Consider the following 22,749-nt stretch of genomic DNA (forward strand, 5'->3'; position numbering starts at 1 on the left):
AATTCAACCGCTGTCTGAGAAGCTCCCATCTCTTTAAGATCCAGCTCGGAAAAAAACAGTCTGCTCTGATTGGTCAGCATTCCCAGGTCTTGTGCATTTTAGGTGTCTGCACTGTCATAGTGCTTCAGTGATAACGATTTTCTGCAGGCTGACATGGAAGTGAGCGTCACCCTGGTTACCTCGTCAAAAAGTTTACAGGATTTTTTCATTGGATTTTGGATCATTGCGGAAAAAAGCTCTGTGGTATGGATGTTACGATTCACTCAACTTATGATTCGATACGAATGATGATACTGGGTTGGTGGTATGATTTTCTCATTAAATTTTTTTAAATGAGATTACAGAAAATTTATGACTGAAAAATATTCTATTAATTACTTCAAACAAAAATGATTATTTCTGAGTTAGGGTATAAATGCAAAACACAAACTATGCAATGGATACATTTCTGGACATTCACAATGTCCCCTGCTGTTAAAAAAACCCCAAACCCTTTCACTTGGGTCAGAGGTGGCTGTTGTGGAAATCATTTGTGGGTGATAAGTTGGGCTCACTCTTTGGCTCTTGAACTTGTTTGGGCAAGCAGGGTTTCAAATGCGCTTGTCAGTGTAGTTTGGCCGTGTAGTTGTCTTTATGGGGTAATGTGTGTAAGCGGGGCTGACCGGTGCTCCTTACTATGATGCCAGCTCACATGCTGCATCATGTTAGTTGTACTATTTGTGTAGTTCAACACCCTCTTGCAATATTTGCACAGTTTTTTTCTTCTCTTTCAATATCGCCCGTCACTGAGCCTCTACTTGGTCTTATTTATGTTGGTGAGCTGTCTCTAGTCACAGACACGATGTAGCACATCAAGCGGGCAAAGTCAAAAGAAGATTACGCCCTCTGCTGTTCAAAAAGAGTATAGTGGTTCATTTTTTAACTCATCAATTTGAATCTCACATACTATTTATTGATTTTTAACTGCCTTGCAATGCATTAATACATCCCTACTCTGTAAATACAATCTCCAGAACAAGAAAACAAGAAGAAAGAAAAGAGCAAAAAAAGAAAGAAAAGAAAAAAGCTAATGTCAGGTTATAATGAACTACACTACGGTCACCACAACGAGGCTGTTAAGTCATGTTCGACATGATGATGTTCTGTAATCTCATTTAACCACGTGTTAGCAACAGTTTTTTTTAGGACATGTCAAAGCTTCAAAGTTCACAGTGAGGTATTTAATGGTGCATTTTATGTTGTAGAAGAAAACATGAAAGTCTCTTCAGCTTGTGTTAACCACAGACCTCATTTTCAGTCTCCCACTGACTTGGAGACGAGGAAACCAGAGGTACTGAAATACTGATTCAGTTCTGGGTTTTAGGACTCTGTACTGGGGAACTTTACTGAAGTGGAGGCAGTGTCTAAAACATCACCAATAAAAGTTTCAAAACCAAAATCTTCACATCCAAACATCATAGTTATGGAATATGACCTGAAATCTAGGAGAAATTAACATCTCCAACCAAAATTACAGGTTTCCCTGATGCTAGCATGTAGCTAAATGTAGCAGCGGTGCACTTAAATCTTGCAGCAGTGCACTTGGAGCAGATGACCAAATAAAGAAATCCAACATGAGCTGATGTAAGCTTGTCTCTTTGTAATCAGAGTATTCAGATGGGTGTTAAGTCTGAGGTTTTTGCTCACAGAGATTACTGTCTCATACGTCATTATTTGAAACTTTTAGCCATGGTTAATATAAACATCCAACACTTAAACATTGAACATATATGACAGAAGATAATGAAAAGCATAATAGATCCCCTTTGAACAATACTGGACATTACATTCATCAGAATGGCAGATTACTGACAGGCAGAGTGACTCTCACTTTTTTGCCCTACATTTTCTCCTCACCTTTCTCCTTTTTGTTATCTTTGATCTTGGAAAGGTCATCCTGGTAGGTCTGGGCACACTCAGAGGTGACTCCGTACAGTCCTGTGCTGGGGTTCCGCAGAGCAGCCAGGGTCTGAGCTGGATCGCCACTGTCCACTGCCTCGTTGATGGCCTGAATGGACTGTGAGACTGCAGATACAAACACAGAACATCAGCCTTTGCTGCTCTTCACACTGGCCTACAGTGATGCAACACTATGAGTTTAAAAAAATTCAATATCAGTTTATGCGTACACCACATTTAGGGTATTTTCACTGTTTAACCTTCATGTCAGACAGTGATTTTCATCGGTAAAATGAAGCTGTTATACATCTGTCTTTGAAGCTAGAATCCATTGAGAAAAACAGTAGGCAGGTTTCCATTAACCCTCAAATTGTGCAAATGGAATTGCAAATATAAAATAGACCCAATGGAAACACATCATTTAAAAAAAAATCACATGACATAGTATTTTAGGCAATTCGGAAAAGACATATTTGGCAAAACTGCAATGGAAAGACCTTTTTGGCTTTTCTGGGTCACATGATGCTATGGCTCTGTGCTTGTTGGTAGGAACTTGCTTCCTCGAGCATTTTGGAGCAGGTGCTACAAGAGCTGTTATTGCATTGCATAACTCATCAAAACTTGAGTGGATCATCAGAAGTTTGAATCCACAATTCCTCTGTGAAATCGTGGACTATCACCTCCCAGAAATCCCTCATATGTGGCCGCTCCCACGTTAAAGGGGCTTGCCTTTCCATTATAAGAATATAAAGGAGTTCAAATGAGCTCAACCTTAAAGATCTACAGCAGGAAACTGCGACATCCACATTAATGCAACAGTAATATTCATCCAAACATAAAACAGAAAAACCATGATATGGATTTTGCTGCATGATGGGTACTTTTATATTAAGTACCTGAAGTAGACTGCATTTTACATACTGTACAAAGTGTGACCTGGTACCGTATTGTTTTTGTTCTGTTTGTTTTGTTTTTAGATATTCACAATTTGGGGCATGGCATCTTGCCCAAGGATACATCCACGTGGACTGAAGGAGCCAGAGACAGAACCACTATGTCCTGATCTATTGTCCTAACATTGTATGTGTGTATGCTCTTACAGTGTAAAGCTTCATTTGTGTCCTGGTTGGCCCTCAGAATGGCATCCTGGATCTCATCCAGCCACAGCACAGCAGAGGGGTCCTGGGTCTCCTGAAAGGACACATGAAAACATGTTCAGAAACTAACAGTACACAAGCAAAGCGCGCTCACACACACACACACACACACACACACACACACACACACACACACACACACACACACACACACACACACACACACACACACACACACAAACACACACACACACACACACACACAAACACACACACACGCCTGTGATATGGGTTATGGTTGTGCTGATGCCGTGATCCCACTCAACGCCAACATCTACTACCATTATCATTAGTCATGCCTCCACTTTTAATACACACGTGACTGTTATTGCCATTTACATAAACCACAATACTTGCATATAACATTACATGCTATCATAAATTACATTTATTATTTTTATGTCTATTACAATTGTTGTATTTTATGTTGTTGTTATCATTATTGTTGCTGTGCATCTCTCCCCCTCTCCACCTCTCTTTCCTATGTATCATTTTGTCATCTACTGTAATTTAATTGTTTTTTATGACATCTATTGCACGTCTGTCCATCATGGAAGAGGGATCCGTCCTCAGTTGCTGTTCCTGAGGTTTCTACCAATATTTTCCCTGGTTCTAGGTTTTTTTTTATTTTTTATTATTTTTGGGGGGCTTTTATTGCCTTTAATTGACAGGACAGTGTGAGCATGAAAGGGGGAGAGAGAAGGGGAGACATGCAGCAAAGGGCTGAGGCCAGAGTCAAACCTGCGGCCGCTGCGGCGAGGACACACAGCCTTTGTACATGGGGTGCCGCTCAATCCACTGAGCCACCAGGCGCCCCCTGCTCTAGGTTTTTGTTTTTTAGGGAGTTTTTCCTTTGAGTCAATGTGAGGGTCTAAAGACAGAGGGATGTTGTATGCTGTAAAGCCCTCTGAGGCAAACTGTGATTTGTGATAATGGGCTTTATAAATAAAACTGCCTTGACTTTACACACACACCCTCTCCTCTATGTGACTCTACTAGTCTTCGTTTTCTCCTCCAAATGATGGAACTTTCTGCTGAAGCTGGATTTTTTTTTATTGCAAAAAAATGGCGAACAGAGGAAGCCTATAACTCAAACATTTTTAAGTCCTGGACTTATTTACATTGTTATCCCTAATGTTTTCACATTCACCAGCCTTCATTAGGATGAAGACTTTCCCTGCCGCTGGCTGCAATAGAAATATTCAAATATTTAGCATGAATAGCGCATGAGAGGGCTGAGGTAATTAGCTAATTACTAGCCTTTTAGTTAATATAGCCGATTAAAAAGGACATACACCCTTCATCCTCTTCTGTCTCACGTCGACACATTTTTATTCTATGTAAAAAAAAAAATCAAAAGGAGTGGGTTGCCTGACGGCCTCCTTCACCGCTGGTGTCTACCAGCGGGTCCTTCGGTTGCCGCCATGACAGGCACCGACGACCCTCTGACCACAGCTTCTAGCAGCCACCTCCACAATGGAGGTTTTGAACAAGAACCACTCAGATTCCAGATGCACGAAAAGTTCCTGCGGAGGTGTGAGTTGAAGATCTCACGGACAGGGGCCTCCGTCAGACGTTCCCAGTTCACCCTCACTACACGCCTGGGTTTACCAGGTCTGTCCAGCAGCCTTTCCCGCCACCTGATCCAACTCACCACCAGGCGGTGATCAGTTGACAGCTCCGCTCTTCACCCAAGTGTTCAAGACATACGGCCGCAGATCAGATGATACGACTACAAAATTGATCATCGATCTTTGGCCTTGAGAGCTCTGGTACCAAGTACACTTATAAAGATCCCTATGCTTGAACATGGTGTTTGTTATGGACAGTCCATGACTGGCACAGATGTCCAATAACAAAACACCACTCGGATTCAGATCGGGCAGGCCATTCCTCCCAATCACGCCCCTCCAGGTTTCTCCGTCATTGCCCACGTAAGTGTTGAAGGCCCCAGAATAACTATGGAGCCCCCAGTCGGCACTCTTTCCAGGGCACCGCCCAGAGACTCAAAGAATGCCCAGTGCTCTGAACTGACATTGGGTGTATATGCACACAAGACAGTCAGCGTGGAGGTGAGCCCAACTATATCTTGTTGGTACTGCTTAATCTCCCGCATCAGCTCCAGCTCTTCCCCACCTGAGCGGTAACGTTCCACGTCCGTAGAACCAGTTTGTGACGCTGAGGCCTGCGTACCAGACCACGATCCCTTTCCCTATGGGTGGTGCGCCCACAGGGTGATGGCTTCATGTGTTTTCTTTGGGCTGAGCCCGACCAGGCCTGATGGGCAAAGGCCCGGCCACCAGAGCCTTGCCAGCTCCCTCCCTCCCCAGGTCTGGCTCCAAGGGGGGGGGGGCCCTGGTGAGCCCATACCGGGCGAGGTACCCACATCCCAAGAACGCCGTTTCATCATGGTATTCTCTGAGCCGCTCTTAGTCTGGCCCCTCCCCTGGGATCACTTTGCCTTGGGAGACCCTGTCAAGGGCTAGTAGCCCTGGACAACACAGCTCCCGGGAGGGGCAGAGGCATGAAAACCAGTAAGGTGGCGATTTACGGAGGGGTTTTTCAGGAGTGGAACAATAAAAGGTCAAACTGTGTTAACTCAGCTTTGTTAACTTCCACAGCCAGTATTAAGATTACAACTCATCTTACAGTTGTGTTGTGTTCTGGTGTGTTTTCCTGCTACAGCTGGTTCCCTCTATGAGGGATTTCTGTTGTTGTGACTGAGAGACCTTTGCTCCTGTAGCAGCTGGAAATATGTAGACATGCTACCACAGCCACTACATTTGGGCAGTTGTCCATAAGGACAGAAAGATACAACATACCTAGAGGTGGAAAGCCACTAAGTACATTAACTTAAGTACTGTAGTACTATTTAAAGAATTATTTCACTGCTAAAAAGATGATCTTTAAACAGAACTTGGATGTTTAAGCAGTAGAAAGCTACAAACACTTTTGAAATTACTGCTATATGACCATTGCTGCATTTGCTTTTTCTCAAGAGGTAGAAAACCTACAACTCCCAGAATGCACTGTGCAGCAGTGAACCAATAAAAGCTCTTGATGGTGGCTGATGTAATACAAACTCGTCTGTTTGATGAAATAGCAGATGGCTGGTAATAAGCAATCTCGTTTTAGAGTTAAATAATGAGATAAAGCATGTTTCTGAAAACATTTGAGATGAGAAATATGCAACTCAGTAATAGAATCTTGGATTACCATTACCTGTTCACAAACACTCGCTATTACAGCTAAACAGGGCACTAAAATATGATTTTAAAAAATATTTGAGGAGAGAATTTACCAGTGCAGTAACATTATCTTGCTTTATATTTAATCAGCACTACCTGGTTTACAGCTTTATCTGATTTCGGTCTAAGATCGAGGGTGTGAGAGAGAAAGAGAGAGAGAGAGAGAGAGAGAGAGAGAGAGAGAGAGAGAGAGAGAGAAGAGGGGTGGGTCTGCCTCTTGGTCCACTTCCATAATCTTTGTGTCCGCAGTGGCGGGCAATATGAAAATAAAAAAAAATAAAACAAATCCCCTAAATTAACATTTTTACATATATTAAAATGATCAGAATGAGTCTAAAACCTGGAAATTAAAAAAAAAAAAAAAGGGATAAAATGTCCAGAAAACTATGTATATAGAAATTATAACCATATATTTATAATTGTGTTACAGAAAGAAATGTATACATATATTTTTTCATATTTTTTTGCAAAAAAAATCACAGATAGATGTCTGAGTACAAATGAAGTTTAGAACAATGAAGTTTAGTTTTTCCTTTATGTCACTTATTTCTATTCTCCCAACATACTGACCACACCAAGACGTCCCCACTAAGTTCAGCTCTGTATCATTCTTGCTGTAGTTCTACCTGACTGCATCCAGATGGCGCACTCTGTCTCTGTATAAGGTGTGAGGCAGCTGTTTCTGCTGCTGCTTCTTTCTAGAGCTAAAACAGGCAACTCACTGGTTACAGCCTCCCCCACCACAAGTCCCACCCCTTTATATTGTGCCTCAGGGTAGAGGAGAGGAGGCGTGTCTGTGTGTGTGTGTGTGCGTGTGCGTGTGTGTGTATGTGTGTGTGATAGGTGATACCTGATCTTGAAGAGTTCTTATGCAAGGGAAGGGGAGCTGGCAGCTAACATCTGCAGCAGCTTGCAGCTGAACTCAGATGAGCTCCATCGTTATAGTAAACAGAGCCATAGCTGGCCCAGCACTGATGACTGTTTGTATGTTCGCACTTGGCAGCTGTAATTGCTATTTATTTGTGTGAGGGTGAGGAGTCCCTGCAGCTGGCAGGAGGCGCGAGGTGGGGTGTGGTGGCAGAGTGGGCGGGGGGGGCTGGGCGTACACGTTAAGAGCACATCATGGAAATAGAGGAAGTAAATGCTGAGGGGGTTGGGAAACTTCCTAAACTCTTCTACTGTGTATCTTTTTATTTTACATTTTGGAAACCATGACCTCATTCCTATGTCTATAAGAACATGAACATGGGAAGCTTAAGGACACACATGAAGGGGCATTTCTAGAATTTGAGATCATTGGGGGCTCTGTAGAAAGATTTTTTTAAAAAGGGAAAATAATTTGTAAACCCTCTAAATTTGATTTTTGAAAAACTTTTGGCAATTTTTATTTCCTTTCAAACTTTTTTTCTTTAAACATTTGTGGTGACTTTTGAAAACTTTTGGTGATTTTATTATTATTATTATTATTATTTATTTTTATTTTTTTCATTTTTTGGCAATTTCTTTTTCTTTAAAAGTTTTTCTTTTAAAGATTTTTTTCGTGATTTTTAAAGGGAACATACCTTCCAAACCCATGGCCAAACATAAAAACTACCAAAATTACCACATCCAGAAACTAAAAACAGAAATTATCATTGGATTTTCATATTTCTAACAGTCTTCAAATACATCACCTGGAACGAATCCTTCATGTATTTTCCCCAAGTCACTCAGAGAGGCTCAAGGAAAAATATTTGTAGCTTTGGGGTGGGACAAAACAAAACAAAACAAAACAAAAAAACAGCCACCCCCTTCACTGATAAATAAAGACCCTTAGAACCTTTTTTAATTTTTGAAACTATATATGTTTAGATCCAGAGCTATTTATAAAACAGTCAGGGCCAAAGCCTCGGACACCCAGGCTTAATGATGCCATTACACACGTATATATAGATATAGAACAAAGCATGACTAGACTGTGGTGAACAGCTCTGATTGTCACAGTTACAGAGAGTGGTGATAACAATCTAAAGAGGCATACTGCAGCAGACTACCCTGGGCTCATTAGTCAGTAGAATCTGGGCAGGACATCCTGCTGTTAAGCTCAGGCATAGGTTGTCTTTGGCTGTGGGCTGAGGGCTGTCTGACTGTCTCACTCTGACTAACTGCTCTAACAGAGTTAATGAGGTGGCACCAAGAAGCCAGACACAAAGTGAACTGCAGGCCAAAAAAACTAGCTTTGGTGTCTACGTCTTCTCCAAAAAACAGCCCTCTGCAGCCTGACTACACCTCAGCCATGCGGCCCTTTCTCCTCAGTCCATCCCTCCTCCCATGATGCTTCACTCTCAGCTGGGGAACATCTCGTCGGCACTTTGAAACCCAACAGGAAGCTCACACTGCTCTGACTACTTCCTCAGCCTTTAGCTAATCGCCTCAAATGGCCACATCCTCCAATCACCAACCAGAGGATGGTGTGTGTGTGTGTGCGCCTGTTGGTCTGGCCCATTTAATATGGTGGTCAGCTTTCTGTCCTTTTATGGAAGCAAATGACTGAGGCCCGCCTTGTTATTTCCTATGCCTGTTAAATCTGCAGGAAAATAGTGTGCTTTCTTTTCCTCTCCTGTTTTTTTTTTTTTTTTTGCTTGTTAGTTTTTTTCTGAAAGTGTGACGAGTTCCCACATGATGTATTCAAAGGTCTGGATGGAACTGATGGCTGTTCACTATTGAAACAGCGTGGGCAGAGGCCTGAGTATTTTAGAGATCAGCTTGATACCAGACTTCTTTTATCTGTATTTACATAGGATAAAAACAAACTCAGTACCAGACCTTGTTCTTAAAGTGACAGTTCACTCCAAAATCCAAGGAGGAACTATTTTCTTTCAATCTAACTACACCCACTAACATGTCATTGTGCAGAAGGAAATATGCATCTACTGCTAGTTCAACTAGCACCTCTGAGCTCGCTATTGTTACAGCCCAGCTCCCCAGGACGCCATTAATAGGTGGGTTTCCATTAACCCTAAAATTGCACAAAGTGAAACTGCAAATATAAAATACTCCTAATGAAAAGCCATATTTTGGAAAACTTCAATGAAAACACTTTTTTAAATCTTTTCTAGGTCACATGATGCTATGGCTCTTCAAAAGTTGAGCAGATCATCCGGAAGTTTTTAATTCACAATTACTCTGTGAAATAGTGGAGTATCACCTCCCAGAAATCCCTCAGATGTGGCTGCTCCCACGTATAAGGGGCTCGCCTTTCCATTATGGCTCCATAAATGACGGGTAGTGCGGTGGCTGCAATGAAAATAAAGTTGCCAATATTTTGAACATCCATCACTATGCTTCTTGGAATGTTTTTGCCAACGCAGCATTGGGTTTTATTGACATTTTGAAAATAACGCTTAAGTTTGGCGCAAATCTGTAATGGAAACCTGCACAATGTTAATATCTTACACTGTCAGGAGCGTGAGCCTCTTGTCCATGAGTAGTAGTAATAGTAAGTAATAACAGTAATAGTTCCTACATAAAACATGCCCGCAACAAGGTCTATGGATTATCTTGAGTAAACGGATCGTCTGAGAGACACACTGCTGTTGAGTTTTCCAAATGTATTTCTTTGGTGCTTTTAGCACCGCAAGCCGAGTGCCATCTAGTTCGATGATATTGGAGAGAAGGCAGACATCTCTATGGCTGATATCTCCAATACCTGACTCACACCAAATCTATTTAGACTGATAAATGCACTACTTGTGAGAGGAAAATTATAAATATTTTTATGTTTATTTTGGGGTGAACTGTCTCTTTAAGAAATCAAAAACAAAAAATTAATTTTTGAGTAATAACAGTTCCTTTGCACCTTTGCACTTTCAGTAATAAAAGCCATGCACAGCTTAAGCAGTCTGACCTTACCTAGACTCTCCTACCACAGGAAACCACCCCAAATGTGGTTGTCTTCCCATGACATCATATGCAAATGTGCTTCACACGCACGCACACACACACGCACGCACGCACGCACGCACGCACGCACGCACGCACGCACGCACGCACGCACGCACGCACGCACGCACGCACGCACACACACACACACACACACACACACACACACACACACACACACACACACACACACACACACACACACACACACCAGCTGGCCTCTCTTGAGCAAAGATAACACAGGCAAATGAGTCAGACAGAGCAGGATACTGATGATCTGCTTTCCAGAGACAAAGCTTGTGTTTGATGTGTGTCCTGTCCTCAGAGCTGCACAAGTGAAACCAAAGAGTGGTGATGAAAACAAAAAAGACAGCTGAAGAGACAGAGAGAGCAAGGATCTATAGAGAGAGAGAGGTCAGACATAGACAAACGACAGGAAGTGAGCAGGGGAAAGAAATGACTCCTACATGACATCAGCTGTCTGATGGTGTGGGGTTCTGATCCCTGAGTCACATGGAGACATCTGCACCCACACACCACAGTAATACATCTGTACAGCATTTGGGTTTTACAGTGGCTTAACATTTTACTTTTAAACTTTTTGGACTCTCAGGGTGATGGACGTCCAGATCTCTTAAACTTGTACATTTGAGAAGCAACCTGCCATACATCCATCCATACATACCACACAACTGCTCCTTGTAAACTGAACAGAGAGCATAAACATGACATTATAAAGTTTGTGGTTAGAGTAGGAGTGGCTGTTCACATGGTTCAAATCTTGACCCGGGTGTAAATGCTGATTGTATTCATTCCAATTGCATTATATTAGCAGGTGTTAACAGCTTTTTTGTACAGTAGGAATGAGACTTTAGAGAGGGAACAATCAGTGCATCCAGTGCTCCCCCTGCAGCTCATTTCAGCAAGAAACGGGCCTCTTTTCATCCTTACAGTGACTACATTTATTATTCCCCTTTCCCACCAAAATTAGCATGTGCACACAGGTTTTTCACACACGGGTAAACTTGCTAAATAAAGGCGATCACCTGCATTCCCATTGCCAGTGAACACACTGGTGCAGCACATGAGTCTGCCTTTCTGTCAGCTTTTATGTGTGTATCCCTGACAGTCTTCAACAGGATGTAACTGTAGCCCGCGTCTCTTTGCATAAGGCATTTGCATAATGCTCCCCTGAATACAAGTCATATACAGAGCAAATCAGAGAGGGCAAGACAGGGACACTGACAGCCAGCCAAAGTCAACCTTACATATGATCACCCAAATATTCTACATGCACATCTGCTGCTGTCAGAGAGGTGGCATCTGTGTGTGTATGTATGTCTGTTTGTGTGTTTGTGTGTGTGTCTTACGTGAGCCTTCTCTCTGCGGGCCTCCAGCAGTTTGTCATGGTAGTGCTGAGCCACAGATGGGTCCACGTCTGTGAGCTTGGCCGAGGGGTTCTGCAACATGGCCAGGGTCTTCATGGGATCCCCTTCATCCAGGGCCTCGTTGATCAGTCCGATGGCAGCTATGCCTGCACGCATATACACACAAACACACAGATAGGGTTGGGTACTTTACATCTGAACTGATTCTGGTACCTGTGATCGCTATCAGCAATAGCTTTTCTTTCAGTACTTTCTGAACACTATGCAGGGAAACACAATGTTCCTCTGCACTTTCCTAATAACACTGAGCTTATTTTTTGTCTGTCTGTTTGTGTGTGTGTGTGTGTGTGTGTGCATGTGCGTGTGTCTGCTCTTCTAGCAGTGATACTTGGCTATTACTAAAATAATAAAGAATAGAATACTAAATGTCAAAACTATTGTGGCAAAGCAGCACTGCAGCAATAGTTTTGGCTCAATGTGAAGCAGCTACAGTTCTGTTGCCAGCCTCTGAGCTTCATGGCTGGCTTCTCGGCTTCAGGGTGCTTACTCTCCCATATGAAGTTGAACCTGGCAGCTCTGCATAGCTCCATTATTTGCCTCAGAACACCACAGTTAGCTTCCAGACTTCAGACATCTGCATCTTGTCCAAACCCGGTGTTCTCAACCATACAGGCTCTCAGGTACCAAAATTTGGCACTGATATATTAAACATAAATCGGTACTCCATAGTACCGATGTAATGCAGTCGCTGCCTGTAAAAGTACCCTTAAAAGGAGCGGGATTGACAACCAGCGATTGGCTGAGTACAATTGTTGGGGTATCTGTTGTCATTATATTTTCACTAATTTAACAGTCTGCCTTCAAAAATGAGTGCGAGCTGCTGCACAGCGGGCAGAGAGATGACGGAGGAAAACAATGTGTCAGACTGGCATTGTTTTACAACTCTGGATTAAGGGTTTATATCAACCAAACAGGTTTGGCTATTGTTGGAACAGTGGAAGAACAAACAAATGCGGTTTTCGTGAATTACATTTTGTTTCTGACAAGTTTAAATGAAGTGTGTTTTCTGACATGTTAATGCACATACATGCATGAATATATCTGCAATCACCAGTAGTTGGGCTGATGGTGGTCGGTTGGAAAATTTCTACAAGTTGCCCAACTCTAATTCACTGTATACTATTTATACTATTTTTTTTATATTTCCCATCTGTTGCTAGGCAGAATACCTGTTATCTGGTAACTATTTATAAACATTTTGTCTCTAAGATGTCATTTCGATCTGTGGTTGTCTGTTTAAACCCATGTGATGTTTGGAGTCAGTGTGTATGTGTCTCATTTCTCTCTCATGTGACTCATGTGAATGTAATTGAAAGTCAGTTACGTTCATGTTCCTCCTGCACGGACAGGTTGACTTGGTCGATGCAGGCTTGGATGTCGTTCCAGGTGAGATAGTCACAGCCCTCGTCCCTGGCTGCTGCCTTCAGACGCATCAGTTCATCCATGTACCTGAGGAGCACACGGGCACACATCAACAGCTGTTTAACAAACCCACTCCGACCATGTGCCACTGACCACTGCTGTGTGTGTGTGTGTGTGTGTGTGTGTGTGTGTGTGTGTGTGTGTGTGTGTGTGTGTGTGTGTGTGTGCGCACGCTCACCTCTGTGCATATTCATCCTCCACATTACTGAGTCCAGTGACAGAGCTGGACAATTGTTTCCAGAGGGCGGCTCTGTCTCCGACATCCATTGCCTCGTTCATCAGCACCACTGATGACAGCATCTCCACGGCAACCAGCAGCTCAGGGTGGGACAGCGAGCCCTGCAGTACACAGGACAATAAATTTACCCCATCTGTCAAAGTGCCAATAAAGACTACCTCAGGCGAGCATTATGTTGATGGTGTCTCCATTTGTTGTTCCACATTCAAACTGGAGGAAACATGCCAGAGTCAGAACATCAGAAACAGAGTCTGAAGCAACCGTGTCAGTGATGAAGCTGCTGGGTATGAGAAATGCATGGTTTGAAAACAAGTTGTAAATGTTATGTACTGTATGCCTTACAGGCAGACTTTGTACGTTCTTTCTACAACTCAAGACTGAAAATTTTGGACACTTTGAGAAACATTAAAAAAAAACAGAGGCAACTTAGACAGCAACTGTTAAAGTTTTGAAGGTGAAATTCTTTCCCATTCGGCGCTTCATAATGCACCACACATGTTCCATGGGAGACAGGTCTGGACTACAAGCAGGTCAGTCTAGTAGCTGCACTCTTTTACTGCAAACTCACACTGCTGGAGCATGTGCAGAATGTGTCTCATTGTCTTGCTGGAATAAGCAGGCCTCCCTGAAAAAAACATTGTCTGGATGGCAGCATATGTTGCCCCAAAACATGTATGTTCCTTTCAGTATTCATGGTGCCTTCAAAGGTGTGAAGTTACCCATTATGCCATGGGCACTAACACCCCCCCCCCCATACAATCATAGATGGTGGCTTTGAACTATGAGCTGGTAACAATCTGGATGGTCCTTTTCCTCTTAAGCCCGTCTCTTCCAACAATAATTCTAAATGTGGACTCGTCAGACCACAGCATACTTTTCCACTTTGTCTGAACTTGAGTTTGGAGTATTCTTTATATATTCACGTCAGTGTTTAATGCACTGCACACTGAGGGGTCAAAGTTCATGGGCATTTAATGTTGGTTCTCAGCCTTGCCCCTTACGTAGGGGTGTGAATCTTTCAGTATTTCATGATTCGATTCAATTTCGATTCTTGGGGGTCACGATTCAATTCAGAATGGATTTTCGATTCAAAACGATTTCCGATTCAAAATCAATTCCCGATTCAAAATATAAGAGGTGTAATTTCAGGATCTACTCCAGTCTGTAATCTGAAGCCTGAAATTATGGAGGTTTTATTATGTACAAGCTTTTTTGTTGAAGAAAACCTTTCTACCAAGTGTTAGGAATCAGAAAGTGAAAAAATAAACATTGTAATTATTATAGTTTAAAAAATGGACACACTTTTCCAAGAAAAGTCCCATCGTTTTCCTCTCTGTGCTGCTGCAGAGGGCCACATCACACTCCTGACACTTCAGAGAGGGGCCTGATTCTCCTGCCTGCTCTGCCTGCAGTCAACACAGAGTTTACATCCATACGAGGCCCTGCTGCTTGTTAGACTGTCTCCTGATTTACCCTTGTCTCATTATTATTATTATTATAGGGGCTACCAGAGTTTATTCTAATGCACGAGGCGCTACCAATAACACAGAGCAATAGATACAGCAGGATTAGACCAATCACAGTGCAGTTTGCTCCAGATGACATGTGGCATAAGTAAGCGGATACAAAGTGCCGGATCGTCTTCCGATTGGACGACAAGACCAAAACAAACCTCTGACCTCTCTCCAAAGGAAACATTGAAAACCTATATGGCGTTAAGCATCGATGCTAATGTACTTTTATCATTGAAATATTGATAAAATATGGATGGAAGACACCCAATATTGGATCTTTAATTACGGATTTATTGAACAAGGTCCCATAAAAACACTCAAATTCACAGGCTGAATACTGAGGCTTCTAAAAGAGCTACAATGAATCGGAGTCATCCCTCTGCGCGGCACAGCCGTCAGCTTTCACTGGTGAAAAAAGCAAGGCAATCTGACAAATGGTCTCAAAATTATTAAGACTTTTCTGAATGATAAAAATTTTAGAAGGTTAAGAATAATAACCGAGTCTATAATCAATGTTTAGGATTTTTTAAACAATTCTGAATCATTAAAAACGAAAATAGAGATTCTTATGTGAATAAATTTTTCCCCGACCCCTACCCTTACATGCAGAGATTTCTCAGAATCTTTTGATGACATTATGGATTGCAGATGCTGAAATTCTAAATTCCTCGCAACTGTGCTTTGAGAAAACTTGTTTTGTGGGTTTTTAACAATTGAGCTTTCTCAGTCTTTCATCGCCCTGATCCCGACTTTTTGGGAATGTGCTGCAGGCATCAAATTTAGAATGTATATATATGAGTGTGTATTTCACAAAAAAAACAAGATTGTTTATCAGTTGTAACATTAAAGATCTTGTCTTTTCACTGTATTCAACCGAATGAAGGTAAAAAAAGATTTGCAAATCATTGCATTCAGTTTTTATCAATGTTTAACAGTGTCCAAACCTATTTAGGATTGGGGCTGTACTAATAATGCACTTGTCATGGGGAGTAAAGTGATACCCATTATTACCCATTATTTCAATTACTAATTAGTCTGTAAAATGTCATAAAACGATTATTAAAATCCCCATAAATAGTTACTAGAGCCAAGATGATGCCTTTACACTGCTTGTTTTGTTTTCTTCCAGTTAACAATCCAGATCCCAAATACATTCAATTTACTAAAAGATAAATAACAAATACAAACACACTCACACACACCCACCCACACACACACATTTTAAAAAGCTGGATTGCAGCAAATGTTTGGCATGTGTTGGACTCAGTTCCTGTTGAATGTCTTATTAATAAAATTAATAATTATTTCAGCATTATGATGTGAGGAAGGAGAAAGTGAAGTGCATTTAACACAGTATGTGCATTATTGTTTGAAAAATTAGACCAGAAGTTGGTAAATTAGTATTTAAAATGGATGGGCCTCACCATTCACACATGTTAAACTCAAGAAAGAGGCGATATTTTCATATCACACCTGTAGCAGTGCAAACTGTACAAAGTGTATAAACTGTGCAAATGTCAGTGTGGTAAAGACTGATGATGAGGTTAGCAGTTTTCATTTTCACGTCAACTCGTTCTGTGATCATGTGACCTTAAAAAAACACGTTTTTTGTAAATGTTGATGTGATGGTGCAGGTGAGGGTTCTGCATCTGTCTGTGGATTTCACTTTGTTTCGTGGTTTCTTTGTCGGGTACCTCGGGGCTCTGCTGCTGCAGGCTGCTGAGCTCTCTCTGGTAGAGGTCTGCAGCACTGGGGTAGACCTCAGGCAGCTGAGCGTCGGGGTTCATTAGCTCCTCCACCGTCGTCTCCGGCACGCCCGCCCTGATGGCAGCGTTGATGCGTTCCACTGCCTTCAACACTGCACACACACACACACACACACACACACACACACACACACACACACACACACACACACACACACACACAAGGGTAAACTATAAGAACAGATTCAGATGTAGAGGATCGGCAGAAAATGTGACATTATTTTTGGTAGAATGTATCTGTTACTTTTTAGGTAGCCTTCAGCAAACTCATTGGCCGCGTCCACTCCATTCTGCAGCTCATCTTTGGTCAGCGGCTCTCCTGGAGAGGCCTGATAAGGGAGAGATCAAGTTGAGACTCTACTGAGGAGACAGAGAAGCAGACTTTTCCCCTTTTTTTTAAATTAACGTACAGCTTTGTTTACACACTGATCCCTACCTGGTCCTTATTCTCTCGGTCAGCCTGCAGCTGTTTAAGGTACCAGCCTTTGTTCTGGGCCTGCAGGTTCTGGATGCCCATGGCTTTCAGGGCCTCATATAACTTGTCCTCGTCGCCACACAGCAGCGCCTGCTCAGCTGCACTCAGGGCGTTGCTCACTGTGGCAGAAAGGTTGACATTTCACTACTGCACCATGGGAACCGAGCCAATAATAAATGTGTGTGTGACTTAAGAGTTCGGATTCTCTGCCCATGCCCGATGCCACTCGACTTGAATCTGGTCAGGTTTCCGCCATTTTAGTGGTGTTTCTTAATTTCTTTTTTTTTTTTTTTATCTGGCAGTTCTCTTGAGTAAATGGCAGAATTTATTGAATCAAAACAGAATTAGAGGGATAGAGGGGTGGACTGTGACTGTCTGAGAGGAAAAATGAGAGCAATATAGTGAAGAACCTGGGGATAGAGAGAGGGATGGAAAACAAGTGAAAGAGAGAGACAGAGGGGTTGCAGGGTGACTTGATTGGCAGTGTTCACTTCTCCCTTCCCAGCAGTGGGAGAGACGTGCATAACATGCAGTGAAGAACGGTGATTATCATTTGCATATTGCATCATCATGGATCGCCGTGCGCAGTAGATGCACTGAGGGTTGAAGCCCTATCTGCTAAACCTGTCTTGCACAAGAAAACAGATCACTGGAATAAGGAAAAGAAGTAGGAGAAGTGGTCCCAGGAAACATATCAGCCCTTAGCTTGTCACAAATACTATAATATTTTAAAAACTACATAATATAGGCAAAAAAAAATCTTTAAGAGGAGAAATTTGGGTTTTTAATTGGGCTCGGGCCCAAATCTGCTGCCGTGGGTTGGGCTCAGGGTGCGCTTGGACGGACACTTTGTGGGTTAATGTAGGGCCTGGTCTGATTTTTTGGGCCTGATGAGAGCTCTAATGTGACTTACCGTTGACCTTGTTGACATTGCCCTGGATTTCAGCCTGCGTGAGAAGCTCATCATAGATATCTCTCTCTGCGTCAGCATTCTCCATTTGCTGTTGTGGTAGAGTGAAAAAAAAAATGTGGCCAACAGCAAGAAAAATATAATAGTACTGAAAATGAGCACTATTTATCATCACAAAACCATCTCATCATCACCATGTCATCACCCTATTATCATCATATCATTATGTTATCACCCTATTATCATCATATCATCACCCTGTCATCACCCTTTTTTCATCATATCATCACCCTGTCATCACCCTATTTTCATCATATCACCACCCTGTCATCACCATATCATCATATCATTATGTCATTACCCATTCATCACCCTGTCATCATGCTATCATCACCATATCATAACTCTATCATCATCATATCATAACTATATCATCATCATATTATCACTATATCATCATCATCATCATCCTATCACCATCACCATCATCATATTATCACTATATCATCATCATCATCATCCTATCACCATCATCATCATCATTATATCATCAACCTATAACACTATCATCATCATATCATCACCCTATCATCATTATTTAATTGTCATTACTTTTTCATCACCCTGTCATCATGCTATTATCATCATCATCATCATCATCATCATCATCATCATCATTATATCATCACCCTATTATCACTCCAATTATAACTCCAATTATAACTCCATCATCATTATAATATCATCACCCTATCATCACCCTATCATCATCATATTATCACTCATTCATCACCTTATCGTCACCCTTTCATCATCATATCGTCACCCTATCATCATATCACCCTATTATTACCGTATCATAATCATGTCCTTCCTGCAGGATGCCACAGTAGATGGATTTCTTTCCAGCGGGGACTGCTGTTCTTGTTTTGATTTTTGGGAACATGTAAATTATTTATTACCTTAGCTTTTAGCAAAACAAACTTGTCACATGTTAATGCATTATGTATCACCCTTCTACATTTATTTCTCACAGTGAGACATTGCCGGCAGGTCTGTCAACAAGATGATTTGTGTGATTTGACTGGTGTCTCTGTCCCCAGCAGTTCCTCACTGGTTTGTTTGGCGTCAGCTTTTCATTCTGTCTCATGCTAAAATTTTCTTCTGCTTCAGGCTATATACTTGATTACTTCCTAATCAAAAAGTGGACGATGGCTTGGCCCATTTCTAATTATAAGGCCATTTTATGGTCTCTCAGGAATATTGTGCCCCAGGCAACCATTAATCTCTCTGAAACCCGTGCACAGCACACTGCACACAACATCTGTGATCGCTAAGGTTAGGAACTCCATACCCGTTTGCGTGAGTTGGCCACCTTCTCTCCCTTGGCCTGGTACAGTGTGTCATGGTACTGGCGAGCAGAACTGGGGTCCAGGTTGACCAGCATGGCATTGGGGTTCTGCATGGCAGCCACTGTGCCCTCCGGTACACCCTGGTCGATGGCCTCGTTGATGGCGATGACAGCAGCATGTACTGAGTATGGTGGAGGAGACGGTGAGATGTATATGACTTTTTTGTGTGGTTCATCTTACATTATTGATAGATGATGTTAAACAAAAAATGTCAAGACAATTAACAAACACTTGAAGTGACCTCACACTGGCTGTGCCACCTGTTCTTTATAGACAGCAGCCTTCACTGTGATGTGTAGTCCCATTTAGAGCATTGATTATCTGGATTTGGCAATTTTGAAAAGTTTCAATCTGGATCAGGGTGATCCAATCCTTTTGCTTTGTACATTGGTACAAAAGTAAGTTGGATTATTGGATCCTGAAGCTAAATATTAGATTTCCAAATCCAGATCATTCTGATCAAGATTACATTTCTGAACACCTGGGTCCAGTTGTTCAGCTATTTCATCTGGGTTCAAATGAGACTTTTTAATATAAAAGTTAAAATGAAAGTAACCACTGTATCTTGAAGATTTTCATTTAAATTATCGTCTGTTAAGTCACTATCAGCGAATGAGTTAACACAATGGTAACTGAGCCTCAGGTCAACAGATGAAAGCCTGTGCATTTACAGTATTTGGAACTGGACTTCTGATTATACCAGTAAATAAATCCATGGCTTATTTCCATGGGAGCCACCAAAGAGAACCAAACAGAGGTTTTTGTTATTGTAACTTAAAATAATTTTTGTTTACTACCGACAGCTATTTGTGGAATTTTTTTATGGGGACAAAATACTTTATTTTATTTTTTTTAATTCATATTACTAAAAGGCTTAATAGGTAGTCTAATGTCTGCTTTATCTACGTTATCACTGACACTGTCAAACAAATCAAGTACTAGGTATAAAATATATATACTGTATATATATTTGATTAGATCGATGTGAAGTTTTATGTCATTTTGTCCCTGAAATCCACCCTGAATCCAGTCTTCTGCCGGGATCAGGATAATCCTGATTTTTTTGGATCAAAGGTATCTCAGTCCTGCTAAAAAGTTGCACACACAGTGAACAAAACAAACTGAAGGTTCAATCCAGATCAAAAACAAGACTAGATTACAGGATCTAATCTGATTTCAGAATCCTTTTTTCTCTTGAACAGCCCATTTTCTTCAATTTTTTTAAAAAAAGATTATTTTTGGGGCATTTTCCCTTTATTTACAGTGTGAGGGAGACAGGAAAGCTGGAAGAGAGAAGGAGTTATAACACACAGCACAGGGCCACAGGCCAGACTTGGACCCGGACCGCCGCAGAGGCCTCAGGCACATGGGGCACACGGGGCACACACCCAGTGAGCTAGAGGTCGCCCCACAACCTATTTTCAAAATCCGATAACTGAAATCCCATCAGATTACTTTTGGACAGCTGGGCCCTGGGCCATAAAGATCTGGAAGATTTGGGTCTACTTTAATATGAAAGCACAAATTTACATATGAGATCCTGCCCCCTCCCCGTGACATCTGAGCCCCTCTTACATGCAGCTTCATCCACTGAGAGCTCATTGGCCAGGATCCCTCCAATCTTGCTAAAGGCGGGCATCTGGATTCCATACTTCTCAAGCTCACTCTTCATGTTGTTAATCTCCTCCTCTGGGGGAGAACACAGAGCAGAGGGGACACATGAACAAACATAAGCAGACGGGAGTCTGGGTTAGAGATGGGACAGACACACTGTTGCCTGACTCATGTGATAATCCCATCCGTGACTGGAACTCTAACATCTCACAATCACTTCTTCCCTTCCAGCAGCTCTTCCACAGTGAGGCAAGCTGGGGAAAAAAAGCTTGGTAACCCAACCTTTCAGTGCTGAAGACTCATTCAACACATTTTAAACTTCTTGGTCACTTTGGAAATGTGGAAAGCTCTGGATTTAAGATGACATAACTGGGTCAACAGGGACACAATGGGGAAAACAGATGCACACACTTGTGTTAATGCTTACCAGTGAAATCCACTTTTCCATACAGATCCTGGATCTGAGGGGCCAGTCCGAGCTTGAACAGGTACAGGCTGGGACAGAGGACAGAAAAACAATGAAGAGTAGGCAGTGGCAGAGCTGAAAGGTCACACAAGAACAGAGACATCAAAGAAACAAGTTCACTTCAACAGGATTCCCACACATTTTTACCAATACATTTCCAGGACTTTTCCAGGACTTTAAGACAAATTTCAAAGACCACACATTCTCTAAAACAACCATCGACACGCCTTATCTCTTCTTTTTTATTACTATATAATTGCTTTTTTAAATATATATTATATGAAAAAAATAATGAATTCAGAGCAGGATTGGAACTGAATACTTGAATTAACTTGGGGACTGTTTGTTATTTATGAGGGGAGGGGATGGTGCAAAAAGGGGGAAGGAAGTCAAATAATCTTTTAAGCACTGGGGAGGGAACAAAAAAAGGCTGTGTGGAAGGCATGTTTTCTTTGAAATAAAATTGTTTAAAATTTTTGGTAATTTTTAAAGAAAACATGCCAAACAAGCCATGGGCCACAAGTTTGGAAGGCAAGTTTTCTTTAAAAATAATAGACAAAATACACCATTTAACACAGACAGAAAGTGGATGACTGAGGCAAAAATCTTTTCTTCTTTAATTTTTTTTCCTCTAAAAATTTTTCCACATTTTTTTTTCTTAAAATTTTTTTGGTGACCTTTCAAAGAAAACATGCTTTCCACACCTGCGGGCCCGCCAAAATAAAGATTGGCAAAATCAGAACATTTATTATAGCCAGAAACTGTAAAAACTGAAACTATCATTGGATTTTCAGATTTACGACAGTCCTTGAACACATCATCTGGGATAAACACTGCTTGGATTTTATCTGAGTCAGTCAGGGAGGCTCGAGAAAAAATATTTATAGTGTTGAGGAGAGTCAAAAAAAAAACAGCCATCCCCCTCCTCTTTGACAAATAACGACATGTCCCTTAGGCCTATTCTTAGATCTGGAGCTATTTATGAGATATTCGGGGCTGAAGCTTCGGACACCCAGGCCTAGTGATGCCACTGTACATGGATATGGACAAAAGGCAACAAAGTTCAATTCAGATTGAATAGAGTGAAGAAGAGAAAGGCAGAGGAAAAGTGATCCAGTCTAGCTTGTGATGGCAGAGTCAAACAGACCATCATGTCTTGACCCGAATACCATAACTCATGTGAAATATGCCTCTGCAGCGCTGACTGGCTTCCAGACTCC

General features: G+C 41.7%; 1 protein-coding gene across 1 annotated transcript in view; it reads right to left on the reverse strand.

The window, feature by feature from the left end:
- iqgap1 (IQ motif containing GTPase activating protein 1) overlaps positions 1-22,749 on the reverse strand; it is an 85,266-nt gene that overhangs the window by 19,024 nt on the left and 43,493 nt on the right. The window contains exons 6-17 of the mRNA XM_042485164.2: positions 21,491-21,558; positions 21,025-21,138; positions 19,392-19,570; positions 18,041-18,128; positions 17,089-17,246; positions 16,897-16,981; positions 16,581-16,744; positions 13,313-13,473; positions 13,037-13,161; positions 11,635-11,798; positions 3,039-3,129; positions 1,897-2,064 (exon numbers count right to left, since the gene is read on the reverse strand). Coding sequence (XP_042341098.2) covers positions 1,897-2,064; positions 3,039-3,129; positions 11,635-11,798; positions 13,037-13,161; positions 13,313-13,473; positions 16,581-16,744; positions 16,897-16,981; positions 17,089-17,246; positions 18,041-18,128; positions 19,392-19,570; positions 21,025-21,138; positions 21,491-21,558 — 1,565 coding nt within the window. The remainder of the gene's footprint in view (positions 1-1,896; positions 2,065-3,038; positions 3,130-11,634; positions 11,799-13,036; positions 13,162-13,312; positions 13,474-16,580; positions 16,745-16,896; positions 16,982-17,088; positions 17,247-18,040; positions 18,129-19,391; positions 19,571-21,024; positions 21,139-21,490; positions 21,559-22,749) is intronic.

Source organism: Plectropomus leopardus, chromosome 1 (genome assembly GCF_026936395.1).
Source record: "Plectropomus leopardus strain MGB_pleo_1.0 chromosome 1, ASM2693639v1, whole genome shotgun sequence".
NCBI lineage: Eukaryota > Metazoa > Chordata > Actinopteri > Perciformes > Serranidae > Plectropomus > Plectropomus leopardus.